Below are 12758 nucleotides of genomic sequence, written 5' to 3' on the forward strand. Positions count from 1 at the left end.
TCTGGGTCTCTATCTTTTTTGCCTCCAGGATTTATTTATAGTCACCATAAAGTGATTACACAATCCAGCATTATTTACAGGCACATTAACTTTATGGTATGTAGACTCCCGGACACCCCCAATAAAGTTTCCACAAATCAATCCATGAAAATACCTGTTTGGGGCCCATGTTCATGCCCTCCCCCATCCCCAGAGCATGAGAACCATAACCCTGTCCACAAAACTGACATTTTAAGAGATTATTGCAGCATAATTCTATTCGATCTACACAGCAATGTGTCAAACGGAGATACTTGCTAGATTTGTTCTGCTGATAAAAGAATTACTCAGGTTTAAAGTATGGATCTGAAATGCCACCAACTTCTCTATAGATGAGAAAAAGGCAGACTCCTAACTGCAATAGGTAAGAAACCCATTTTGGATCACCTCATTTTCTACACACACAAGCACTTTACCAAATGTGCTTTAGTGGATTTAATGCCAAGGGCAACAGTGTCCTTGAACTGCATCAAGGATAGCACTAGATCAGTGGATCCCAAACTCCCCCCACCCCCAGACCACTTGAAAATGGCTGAGAGACTTAATGGACCACTTAATGATTTTTCTTGCTGTAGAAATTGTAATGTGCTATGCTAGATGCTGTATGGTTTCCTTAATGGTGTTTCCATTGTTTCTTTTATTTCTTATAAGCCGTATTAAAATTTTAATTCTATGCAATTCAAATTATAATGCGATCATAGAATGGTAGAGTTGGAAGCTACCCCCAAGGGTCATCTTGTAAAATCCCCTGCGATGCAGGCATCTCAACTAGATCATCCATGACCAATGGCCATCCAACCTCTCCTTTAAAAACTCCACAAAGGAGAGTCCACCGCTTTTTCTTGTGCAATAAAATACATATAAGAAATAATAGGTGCAACAACAATACCATTAAATATCATTAAGAATGTTTAAGAAGATGGATGTGTAGTCTCTCCTCTTCAACCACAAATCCGTAGACACACCATCTGAATGAAGCTCATGGTTGTAGGACCATAGTTTGAGAATCCCTACCCTAGATACTGTTATTCAGTACCTGTATTACAACTACTAGCTATGCAAGTTTAGACAATAATAATCAGAATGTGTCCAAGCACAAGAGCAACATGTAGCCGTACCCCACTCCAAGATTCTGTATCACTGATAATGCCAGGAGGGCTGCCTTGTGCTGCAGACTGCGCAGACTCTGGCTCCAGGGAGCGCATCGTCCCATCCTCAGACACCTGGGCTTTCTCGGTGAGCTTGTCAATACCTGAATTTGGAAGACAGCATTAAGAGGAAACCAAGGAAGGCTCGGAGGAGGTCAACAATATAACTTAGACCAAATGATGCAACTCCCAGTATTTGCCTCTCTGTTAAGTACATTCTTCTTGCTTATGTTTAAACCGACATATCAAGACGTGTAAATTTGACATTTGTTTTAACACACAATCATATTTTATAATGTATATTTTTTTAACTGTCGGTTTTGTTTTGAAAGTTTTAAGGCTAACATCTGATTTTATCAGTAATTTTAATGTTATATAAATCTTGTTAGATAATTTCCCACCACTCTTTCCAGAGCAGAAAGCAGCTCTTTCTAGAAAAAGAACTACGATGGGGAGGGGGGGTAGGCAAGTTCCCCGACAATTGAATTAAGCTTAGGGACTAGGAAACCAAGAAGTTTACATCTGATCATTTGTGGGTAGCTACAAAACAGCCCGGTTCAAATGAGGGTTCTATGGCAATATCCTGGCAATGGTTCTATGACAATATCCTGGCTGACAAAGCCATTTCATAACACGGAGCTTAAGTTCTTTCCCTAAATAATCTTCATCATCAGGAAAGATATCAAAGATTGGTCCAATTCATCATCTTGAACTGAACTTGCACTTTATTTAAGCAACTATACAACAATAAAGGTTAGACTGACCTGGAGTTGCTACCAAGCTGGCCTTTAGCGTCCCGGGCTCAGCAGGTGCAGCCGGTCGAGACCCTTCCATGGACACTCCGTCCTGAGAGTTGGTGCGAGATATAGGTTCGGGAGCTTTCTTTTTGCGCTGCAAAGCTCTCTGGATGGACTGCAAGTCAGTAGGCAAATTGGCCAGCTGATGGAACACATTTCGCTTGCGGATAATGGCATAGACCAAGTTAGAATTGCCTAGGAAATCACAGCAGCAGAAGGGAGAAAAAAACATGATTAAGTAATTTTATTTGCAGGATAAAAGACCTACAAATAAGCCTGGGAGGCTGTATGCTACTTACAGTCCTGTATCAAGAACACCTTTCCTTACCTTCTCCTATCTTACCGCTAGGGGAAAAAATTAGTCCACAAAGCAAAAGCACAGTTCTTGAGTTGTTTACAGGGTACCCAATTGGCAATGCTAAGAAATTACTTAAGATCAATAACAGAGCAGAAGGAAGTGGGAGCCTAGTTAGCAGCATGCAGGATCTGAACTTGAATTTGCTTTCTTGCTTGGCTACCAACTTACTGAGACTTTGGCCTAGTCGCTGCTCTCAGCCTTAGTGCCCAGTGCATAAAATGGAAACTATAGTGACATGGATCAAAAGCAGTGTTAGAAACTGGGATAGAAAAGATGAAAGCCAAATGACTTCTGGGACCTGGGTTGTGGATGCCAAAACAGAATGTCTAGTTGCCATGGGGGGAGGGGGGGACTGACAACACTTTTTATTATGACTGTACTTAGAGTAATACATTATCTTCATTCTTGGCATGTCATCAGAAAGGGGTATTGGGCCGGCTTATTGTTTAGCAGCTACTCACCATCAAACTGATATTGAATGATATTATTGAAAACTTCCAGCAAAAAGAAGACAAGGTGGTGGTTCTGGACACTGGAGAAGAGGAACCAGGTGGTTGAAAAAGCTTCCAACAAGTGCAGCAGTTTGTTAGCAGCTACCATGGAAAGAGACTTCAAGTACGGAGATACTGGAAGAAGGGGAAAAGACAGTAATTCCCTTTATGATTGTTTATCTTCAGCATACATGGCACTTTAACACACACGGAAGGAAGGAAGGAAGGAAGGAAGGAAGGAAGGAAGGAAGGAAGGAAGGAAGGAAGGAAAGAAAGAAAGAAAGAATCTAAATTTTAACAGCGTGGAAGGTACATGGGGCAGGTAAAGACAGCAAAGGATGGATGTGAACAAATGTTATTATACATCCTAAATTACTGCAAGGGATGAGGATTAAACCAAAGGCTTCATAGTAGGGGTGAATTTTGGGAAGGCACCTATTTACTAGTTCACTCAGTCTTTTGTGAACTAGTAATATAAAACCTTAAATAAAAATAAAAAAGTTTACATCTAATTCTAGGAAAAAGGTGAAGCAGGAAACTTTGTTGAAGTTTGCATCATATCTTGAAAACTAGTTTAGGGGTTTTATGTATGTTCCATAAAGGGAAAGGCAAACTGTAGTGCCTCGTTACACAGGGTTCCATAGCTGTTACCTTCAGAATTAGGAGATACATGCACCATAGGGGCCTTGTAAAATAAAGGAAATCTGATCAGACACTACTTTAGCCTTTAAGACACTCTTATTGTGTTTTTAAAATTTGTTAAAATGGTTAATATATTTGGAACAAAATCCTGTAACAGGATACAAGAGCTAGTAAAGAAAAATTAAGTCAATTATGAAAAGGCAGCTCCAAAAAATGCTACAGGTTTCCTTTAATATGAAATAAATCTTGATTCTAAGCCACTGCATATTGTTAGCAAAGGAAGCCAATGCCATCCACTGCAGTGGAGAGGGTATTGCGCCATTTCCTCAGCTCCACATAAAATTACTTCAATGCTTATTGTACAGATTGACACAAACTAGGATGTATCTCGAATGAGAGTAAGGAAAATGCACAAAATAACTCAATGAACATTTCCCAACTGTTGCACTCACAATGGTCTTCTCTGACTGAGTTTTAAGGAACTAGAATGAAGATTTCCAGAAATAACATCTGCATATATTAGGTGGCATCCAACTAAACAGTTCCACTAGTGCAAGCTCTTTTGGCTGCACAACATAACTTCCCCTCCCTCTTCTCTCACCATGAAGCTGATTTAAGAGGACACAGAAGAGGGAAGAGAAGGTTAGCTCCACCACATGCCAATACCCAACAATCTGTTTTGCAGGATACCAGCAGCTGTCTGTTCCTTCAGATGTCAAGAGAAACACTAAAGGTAAAGGTAAAGGTACCCCTGCCCGTACGGGCCAGTCTTGACAGACTCTGGGGTTGTGCGCCCATCTCACTTAAGAGGCCAGGGGCCAGCGCTGTCCGGAGACACTTCCGGGTCACGTGGCCAGCGTGACATCGCTGCTCTGGCGAGCCAGAGCCGCACACGGAAACGCCGTTTACCTTCCCGCTGGTAAGCGGTCCCTATTTATCTACTTGCACCCGGAGGTGCTTTCGAACTGCTAGCTTGGCAGGCGCTGGGACCGAGCAGCGGGAGCGCACCCCGCCGCAGGGATTCGAACCGCCGACCTTTCGATCGGCAAGTCCTAGGCGCTGAGGCTTTAACCCGCAGCGCCACCTGCGTCCCATCCAAGAGAAACACTGATGGGCTATTATACTACCAAAGGTTTCTTTTGTGGGGAGGTTGTTGATTTAAACATAAATCTCCGTAACTAAGTAAGTGTTTCAATACAGTTCACTCTGGCAGCTTACCATTCACAATGATAGTAAGGAGGCAGTCGAAGAGGGGCTGCAGCCTCTGGTGCCCACTGGTGATGATCTTATGAAAGACCTGGAACACAGAATGAAAGTGGCAATGAACAGGTACAGACAGAATTATCATGTTACTCCTGTGCTGGCTGTTGCCACCACTGAAGAGCAAATGTAGCATGTGAAATTCTGTAAGTCGACCATGAAGCAGTTCACAAAATTCCTGCCCATTTCTCCTAAAATACAATATTTCTGATTAGCAAGACACGGGGCTCATATACACTTCCACTCATCCTTTGTTTTCTAGGAATGATTCTGAGTGGTGGTCTATTTTCTCTGCCGATTTCCCCCAGAAAAAAACGGCTCTTTAGTGCTAAATTGGAATAGACGACACTCCATGGAAAACCCAATTGCTGTTTGTTCTAATTCAGCATTAAACTGTGGGTTTCCTTGGGAAAACGGAAGTGTGGATGAGCAACGGGCACGGCTGGTAACTGCGACACTCACAATGATCAGGAGATCCGCATGTGTCCCTGTAAATACAGGGATATCCATTGGTACTCGAACGGAGTACGGCTTGTTCAGCCGAACCCCAAAATTTCTCTCTCCACTCAGCAGCAGTAGGATGAAGACACCGATATGCATAAGCCCAACTCGTGCTGTAAAGAGAAGAACAGTGCTGACGTTCAATCAACTAACGGAGATAGCGCAAATAATTTTGTAGAAGAATCTTCTGCACAGCAACTCCGCTACTGTTCAGCGCAATGGTCCTAAAGAAACTCATGATCAAAACAGACCCATTTCACTGTTAGGATATAGTTCCATTCCACCTTAAAAGGGTCAGGCATGACTGTTGTGTATCATATGCCTGTTTACGTCCAGCACAGTCTGCTGGGAACTTCCGTTGTATGTTGCTTTTGCTATACTGCTGTTTTGCCAGAGACGAAGGGATGCAGACATGTTTTCCTTTGTTCCTGAACTATGCTGAATAAATGCTGTAAATATGCTGGCACATTTCTCTGTCTTCCTCATCTGCTGTGTGATGTTTTACAAACTCTGCTGACAGAGTGTGCCCAGGTCTCTAAACGTATCTGAGGCTCATGTCACTGTTTGATGCTGTTCCAAGGAACACCGGCTGCCGGCCAGTGGATGGAGCCAGCTGGGGGCCTGCTTGATGCCTGCCTGATGCCCCTGTCTTCCCAGCAGTATCCCAACACCCAAGCAGTTTAACGGGGAAAGGGCCACAGCTCAGTGGTAGAGCATCTGCGGTGCATGCAGTTTTAATCTCCAGCATCTCCAGGTAGGGCAGGGAGAAACCCTTATCTGAAATCCTGGAAAGCTGCTCCCAGTCACTGCAGTGCTGAGCTAGATGTACTGCTGATGATTTTACTCAATATAAGGCATGGGGCAATGTGTGACTGCTGATTTTGTGAATGTACTCCAATGTACATTGACCTGTGAATGTACTCCAAGAAGGGCACTGAAAAAAAGGAGAGGGAGGCCCAAACCAGATATGACAGGCAAGCCACACATATCTACACGTTTAAAGCAGGGAGTGGGTGGACACCCTGTTTGCACACAAAAAAAACACCAAATACCTGTGAAGAGCTAAACCCTATCCTGCCTTACCTCACAGTCCTCCACTGCCTGCAGTGGTTCTTTCCCAGCCCAGCTCCAATATGGCACTGAGCAGAGCTGAAGAGAAACATACTTGAAAACAATGTAGTGAGGTTGGATGAGAGATGGCTAAGCTCCATTCATCTGTGAATGCCTTGTCATGTTAAGGAAAACAAAAAGAAGCCCTGAACCCTCACCCTCCCATGCTTTACACATGAAAATAACAGACATGTCTGCCCATGTCTAAACTGACGTGGCCCTAACGCAGCTCTCTTGCCTCTGCATCTGGAATCTGCATCTAGGCTGATGACCTAAGAGCCAAGGAAAATTAACGTGGGTATCATTTGATTAAACTATGTTTGGCTTCTGGATGCTGTGAACAGTAGACACCAAACCAGCTTCCCGCATATTCTAATGGTAACACACTGACCTGTGCTTTTCCAGCCATTCTTTTGAATCTTCCAAATTTGAGCTACCAGCTGAGCAGTACAGGAACACTAAGATTAGTGGGGAAGGCTGCTCATGATGGCCTATGGCTATATGACTGTAAACTGATAATTCTTGTTTCTCATGCTGCGTACACACTAGTGGGCAGACAGTGGGTATGGATGTCTTCCTGTAGCTTATATTTTCAAATTGAGTCAAAGCTGACGGGGTGGTGGGGGGCTGTAATGAAATACAGCATTTTCCAGCCTCACATACTCTCAAGGCACAACCACTTCAGTTGAATTGGACCCGACTACAGCTACACCCATGAAGTTATTTCCAGTATCTGTGACTGCACAAGCAATCACAATGAATGCAGAAGCAAGCCTTATCAACCTGAGTTTTGAGAAAAAGACAAGACCAAACTTACACTGATCTGCTCTGGCATCATTCAGGAAGAAGAGAATTGGCACCAGGATATCTAGGACATCGCTACTCTTCAGCACAAAGAAGAGAAATTTCTGAAAGGGAAAGATAAAGACTTGAACTCCTTCACACAGTTTATCTACTCTACAGGTCCAGCCACGGCCCAGTGGCCCAACAGAAAGAAGCTGATGCTTCCTATGAAGATGCGTCAGAGAGGAGGGACAGTATACGAACCAACAAGTTCAGAAGTGCTGGCTAGTTTGTCAGTGGTTTTGTGTTTTAGAACTCTGCTTTCTGCTGACTGCATTGCAGCACAAAAAGGTTAAGGAGAGAGTCCTACTAACTCAATGAGTCTCTCTTCTAAAAAGACATGGCAGGATTTGCACTGATAATCCCAGATTTATTTTCATGTTAAATGTCTTGATTGAATAATGAAAAGCATGCTCTGCAAATAGTTTATTATGTGAGGAAATCAGCAAACAGCTGGCACTATAATTTCCTATTTTCCCCCTTATAGGCTGCTTTCTGCTGGAGGTTTCTCAAGTGTCAGGTGTGCTGATTCAGCATGCCTGGAACCTGAAGCTCACATAAGGATTGGGTTGACGCCTATGCTGATCTCTGCAAGTCCAACCACATGCAAGCAGACTAGCAGTATCAGCAAGGGTTATAATGTCCCACACAGTCACCAGTTAATGAAAGAACGATACTAATCAGTATATTTTCCCTTCAATGATTCCCCATTCCGGCATCTTTCAGTGCTAAACCAGCCAAGGGGGAAGGAGGTCAGGAGAAAGAGGAGAACTGCCAACTAGGTAACACACACATCCCTAGTCGCTATCACTAAGATTCCCTTATTGCCTTGCTTGCTTTCAGCAGGCACAGATCTCTCCCCCTCTTGATTCTTTGGCAGACCCAACAGCTGTGCACCTTGTTGAAATCACAGAGTTTCCAGAAGAGAACCAGGAGCTCCTGATGGAACTGAATCTTCTTGGTAGAGTTTGGCAGGTAGGTTTGGACCAGTGGGTTGGAGAGTAGACGGGCCACTCCTTTCAGAATGAATTGAAAATCCTGCCAAAAAAAGATAATGTAAATGGAATAAACAAGTCCTGTCAACAAAGATAATGTAAATGGGCTCAAGGCTAGCCCAGTAAGTAGTCAAAAGAAGAATATGGCACAATACCTCTTCTCTGTGTATCCTGGACAGGTAATTGACAAACAGATTGTCTGGTCCCGGAGGCTGCATTAAAAGGAAGTTGAGATAGCACTTCTCAGCATTTGCATTGGCAATTAAGGGCATATAAAAAGTTATTTACATTCTCTGGCAACTGACATTTTCACCAAATTGTCAGAAAATTCTAATATTTGACAAATTCACTCAGTTAGGGATCAGTAATACACAGAACAGGATTTGGTATAATAAAAGTGCTTCTATTCATAGAATTTAGCAGCAAGCCAAGTGATACACCTTCCATTTTGAGGATGCAACGTACAGCAGTGCTGCTGACCAAAGTCAATACTTAGCATCCAGACTAGCATCTTAACATCTAGACTAGACTAGGCTACTTACTTTGCTTATTATATAAGGAATGCTATTAACTCTAAAAATTGACTTGCACACAAAAATAGGAAGTGGTTCCCAATAGTACTATTGATAGCATGCAAGGTTTTAATTGTCACACAAAGATTTCTGCTTGGAGTGGAAAGCTCTGCAAAGTTAGAAGGCTTGCGGTAATTATCCTATAAAATGAATTACCTCTGCTAGCACCCAACAATTTCAGGGCCGCACAGGGGAGGAACAATGGAGGGTGTGTGATTTGGTTTGAAAAAAAATGGCTGTAAAGGGGAAAAGGGAAAGGCATAAGCCCTCTCCCCACCTCCAAAGCTGTTTTTCTTCAACACTAACGACATTGGGGCTTCAGTATTTACGGTACATCTCTGGGTAACATGCAGTTTGCCTCACAGAACAGTATGATCTGTAATACTTTTCAGAGCATTCTTAGTACAAAGTATGTAGGGACAGACAGCTGAAAGCATTCTAAGATTTGAAGACTGAGCATCAGTTTGGCTCAAAAGGAGTGTTTCAGTACACAGATGACCTTCCCCTCCAATAAAGACCAGTTAGCTCCTTCACCTGAGCAAGAAAAGGAAGGGCTAGAGTGCTCCTTTCATCTCTGCTCATTTTGAGAGCGAGCATGGGATACCTTCCCAGCATGCGGACAGGAAGAAAAGCAGAGTGAAACCAAAACAATCACGTGAGCTACAACCACAGTGTGTGGAATGCCCTGAAATGAGCTAGTTAGTATGCACATTAATACAGGTCAGGGATTCAGAAGAAGTTATTTCAGTATTAAGGAGAAACAAACGCACCACTAAGCGCTTAGGATGATGGGGAGTTCATGTCTCAGATTTACCATGATTACTACAATTGTCTCTTAGCAAAAGACAGCTTGAAAAGAGGTTTTCAAAAACCAGCTGGACTCTAGAAAACAGCACTATACTGAAGTATGCACTATTGAGAGAGGGCAGAGTACTCAAACTTCAGTAGAAGTCAGTCATCCCACTACATTTCACATTGTGGTGAATTTATGATACATACATACTGTATTAGTTTTTGATCTTCCCTTTTTGAATTTATTGGGCTTTTTGATAGGAACAAATCCATTTACCTGTTTGGTCAAAGACACCATCTGATCTTCTCCCAAAACCCAAACTACATGTTGCATGCAAATTCTCTCCCCCGTGCTCTTTATCTGCAACAAAACTGTCTCTCCCCACCAAAAAATGACTTTTCCTTCACAGAGGTTCCTGAAGGGGTGTGTGTATGCAACATCTGGCAGTTTCAGGACCTTCAGCCTGACCAAAAGGACTCTTGTGTGAGTCTGGGCAATTTTTGAGACTGGTCTCATGACAGACACATACAGAAAATGCAGAACACAGGAACACAAAAATTCCAGCAGGAGAGTTACTCTTTGAGGTGTATTAATTTTATAAATAAAATAAATGACTGTGTGCCCACAAACTTCTCTAGAAAGGGAAGCCATCCTCCCCTCAGTACAAGAAACACAGCTAAACTTGGGAGCAACTCACATCAGCATCATCCATGACTGTTCCAGTGGTAGTTCCATCTACTGTGGGGCTGGAGCTGGTGGAAGTATCATAGTCCAGGGTGACTATCAAGACTTGGGCAGCCTGCTCCACCAGGGGTTCACGGTAGTCCGAGAAGAGCAAGTGGTTATATGGGATCCCATAGCCCACTGGATCATAAGCACAGACGATATTCAAGAGGGAAGTGAACAGTGGAAGCGCATGCCTAAAAGAGGATCCAACATGCTCAAGAAGTTGCACTGGGGATGAAAAACTCTTCAAAGCTTTCCAAAGGCAGCCGTACTTTCTATAAGGTGTGCATTCTGTTAGCATTGATTCACTTCTATGTGAAAGGGTAGAAACCTGTATGCCTCAGGGACAGCATGGATTAGTGAAAAGGGGGGGGGGGAGAGGCACTTATTCTGAGGCATCTGATATTTTTAGATTATTCTTCCTAGCCATTTAGATAAATGAAGCATTATTCCATAAGTGTGTCAACATGAACTTGAATTGAACCATTCTAACCCATACAGCTGTAATAAAAAAAATATATTTCATCGCTACTTAAGTGCTGCTGTTATACAAATCTTCTACTGTATCAAATAGTTGGGCAAAGTGCTTGTGGCATCACTAGCAATATGCAATTAAAACATACCCTATCCCTTTAACAAAACATTTTCCCAAAGCAATTTACAACAGACAATAAAAAAACAGCACCCACTCATATACCATGCAATTTTATGAGCGTAAAGGAGTTTATTTGTTTTCCTGCTTTACAGAGACGTTCCTCCTGCCATGGTAACAGGCAGTGAAATGCTCTTATTGCTCTCTCTTTTTTTAAGGGCAGTGGGGAAAGAGGTGGACATCAACAAAACTACCTCTTTCATAGACAACGAAGGGCTGCCTTTTGTTTTAATTCTCTGAGGCTAAGCACTCTTCCTCTCCAACACTGCTTTGTGTGCATGATTAAGTCTTTTTTTAAGTGGCACAAGGCTTACTTACACACTTGGCACTTGCTCCCTTCCATTACATGAACAGAAAGCACTGTCACTGGAGCTTGCTCCACCACAGTGCTAAGAATAAAAAACCATTTTGAATCATCTGCAAAGGCAGGCATGAAAAAAGCTGCCAGCAACTGATTTTATCACATCAACTGATGTAGCAAAAGGAAAGCAATACCACTCAGCTCAGGAGTGCTGGTTGGATAAATCCAGTCATATTCTAGACCAATGAAGGCGCTTAAGCCTTTTGAAAGGCAGAAGACTGCAAGATATGAACACCAGAGGGCAGGCATTCACCAGGAATCAAGGATTGCAATCCAGGTATAACCAACAACATACAGTGGTCAGAATATTTGAAGCCACAATTGGAAACCAATATAGAAAGTCCACCCTGTCTACCTTTCTTGTACTTCAGAAATTGGAGTACAGTACAGTGAACTTCAACTTCCAGTATGAGGCGTAGAATATATCACCTATTTGGGCAACACGTGTGAGTTGTAAATAAAGCTAGGCAAGTGTGGATATCCGTAAGGCAGATATAGTGAAACACCCACAAAAGGGGGGGTGGGGACACATGCAGAAGAGAGATACCATGTCTATAGAACAGGCATCCCCAAACTCGGCCCTCCATATGTTTTTGGGACTACAGCTCCCATCATCCCTAGCTAACAGGACCAATGGTCAAGGATGATGGGAATTGTAGTCCCAAAACATCTGGAGGCCCGAGTTTGGGGATGCCTGCTATAGAACTTCGTAGGCTAACAGATTTGGATTAAACCATATTGCTCCAAAGTATCCACCACATACAGTCAAGCTACCTCTTACCTATTCTCCGTGGAGCAGAAAAACTGGACCCAGGGATTTGAGTTGCTATCTGAGGAGGGGGGCAGGTACATGACCTCTGAGAAACAAGTCAGCAGGAGCTTCAGGAGCTCTGTCCTGAAAAACACAACAGCAAGAAATCCCAGTTGCATGAGGCTGTAAGGAATGGAGAGCTAATGGAGGGGTAGTTTCAGATTCTCTGTTACAATGTAAACTGAGCAACCTTTCATCAACCACCAGCTTAATATACATTACTAACTGCATTTTTCTTCATGTTGGCATTTGTAAGTGGTCACTGAGAAGTTTTCTTCAAAGACATGCTTTTTCTAGGAGCGCTTATTCCTTTAGCCATCAGGAGCCACAGGCCACTTATGCACTCTCCCATTCACAGTAAGTAGCTATTAGCAGACAGATCCTGAAGCTGAGACTCCAATACTTTGGCCACCTCATGAGAAGAGAAGACTCCCTGGAAAAGACCCTGATATTGGGAAAGATGGAGGGCACAAGGAGAAGGGGATGACAGAGGACGAGATGGTTGGACAGTGTTCTCGAAGCTACCAACATGAGTCTGACCAAACTGCGGGAGGCAGTGGAAGACAGGAGTGCCTGGCGTGCTCTGGTCCATGGGGTCACGAAGAGTCGGACACGACTAAACAACAACAAATATTGTGTCTTTTGTTTGGCCCTATTCC

General features: G+C 43.0%; 1 protein-coding gene across 1 annotated transcript in view; it reads right to left on the bottom strand.

Moving 5' to 3' along the window:
* Positions 1-12758, bottom strand: part of HID1 (HID1 domain containing) — a 43792-nt gene that overhangs the window by 10501 nt on the left and 20533 nt on the right. Inside the window, exons 6-15 of the mRNA XM_083727967.1 lie at positions 12070-12183; positions 10247-10469; positions 8340-8396; positions 8087-8227; positions 7164-7254; positions 5198-5349; positions 4694-4772; positions 2804-2968; positions 1952-2179; positions 1158-1291 (exon numbers count right to left, since the gene is read on the bottom strand). Of these exons, the coding sequence (XP_083584093.1) occupies positions 1158-1291; positions 1952-2179; positions 2804-2968; positions 4694-4772; positions 5198-5349; positions 7164-7254; positions 8087-8227; positions 8340-8396; positions 10247-10469; positions 12070-12183 (1384 nt within the window). The remainder of the gene's footprint in view (positions 1-1157; positions 1292-1951; positions 2180-2803; positions 2969-4693; positions 4773-5197; positions 5350-7163; positions 7255-8086; positions 8228-8339; positions 8397-10246; positions 10470-12069; positions 12184-12758) is intronic.

Source organism: Podarcis gaigeae, assembly GCF_964106915.1.
Source record: "Podarcis gaigeae genome assembly, chromosome: 2".
NCBI classification, from domain to species: Eukaryota; Metazoa; Chordata; class Lepidosauria; order Squamata; family Lacertidae; genus Podarcis; species Podarcis gaigeae.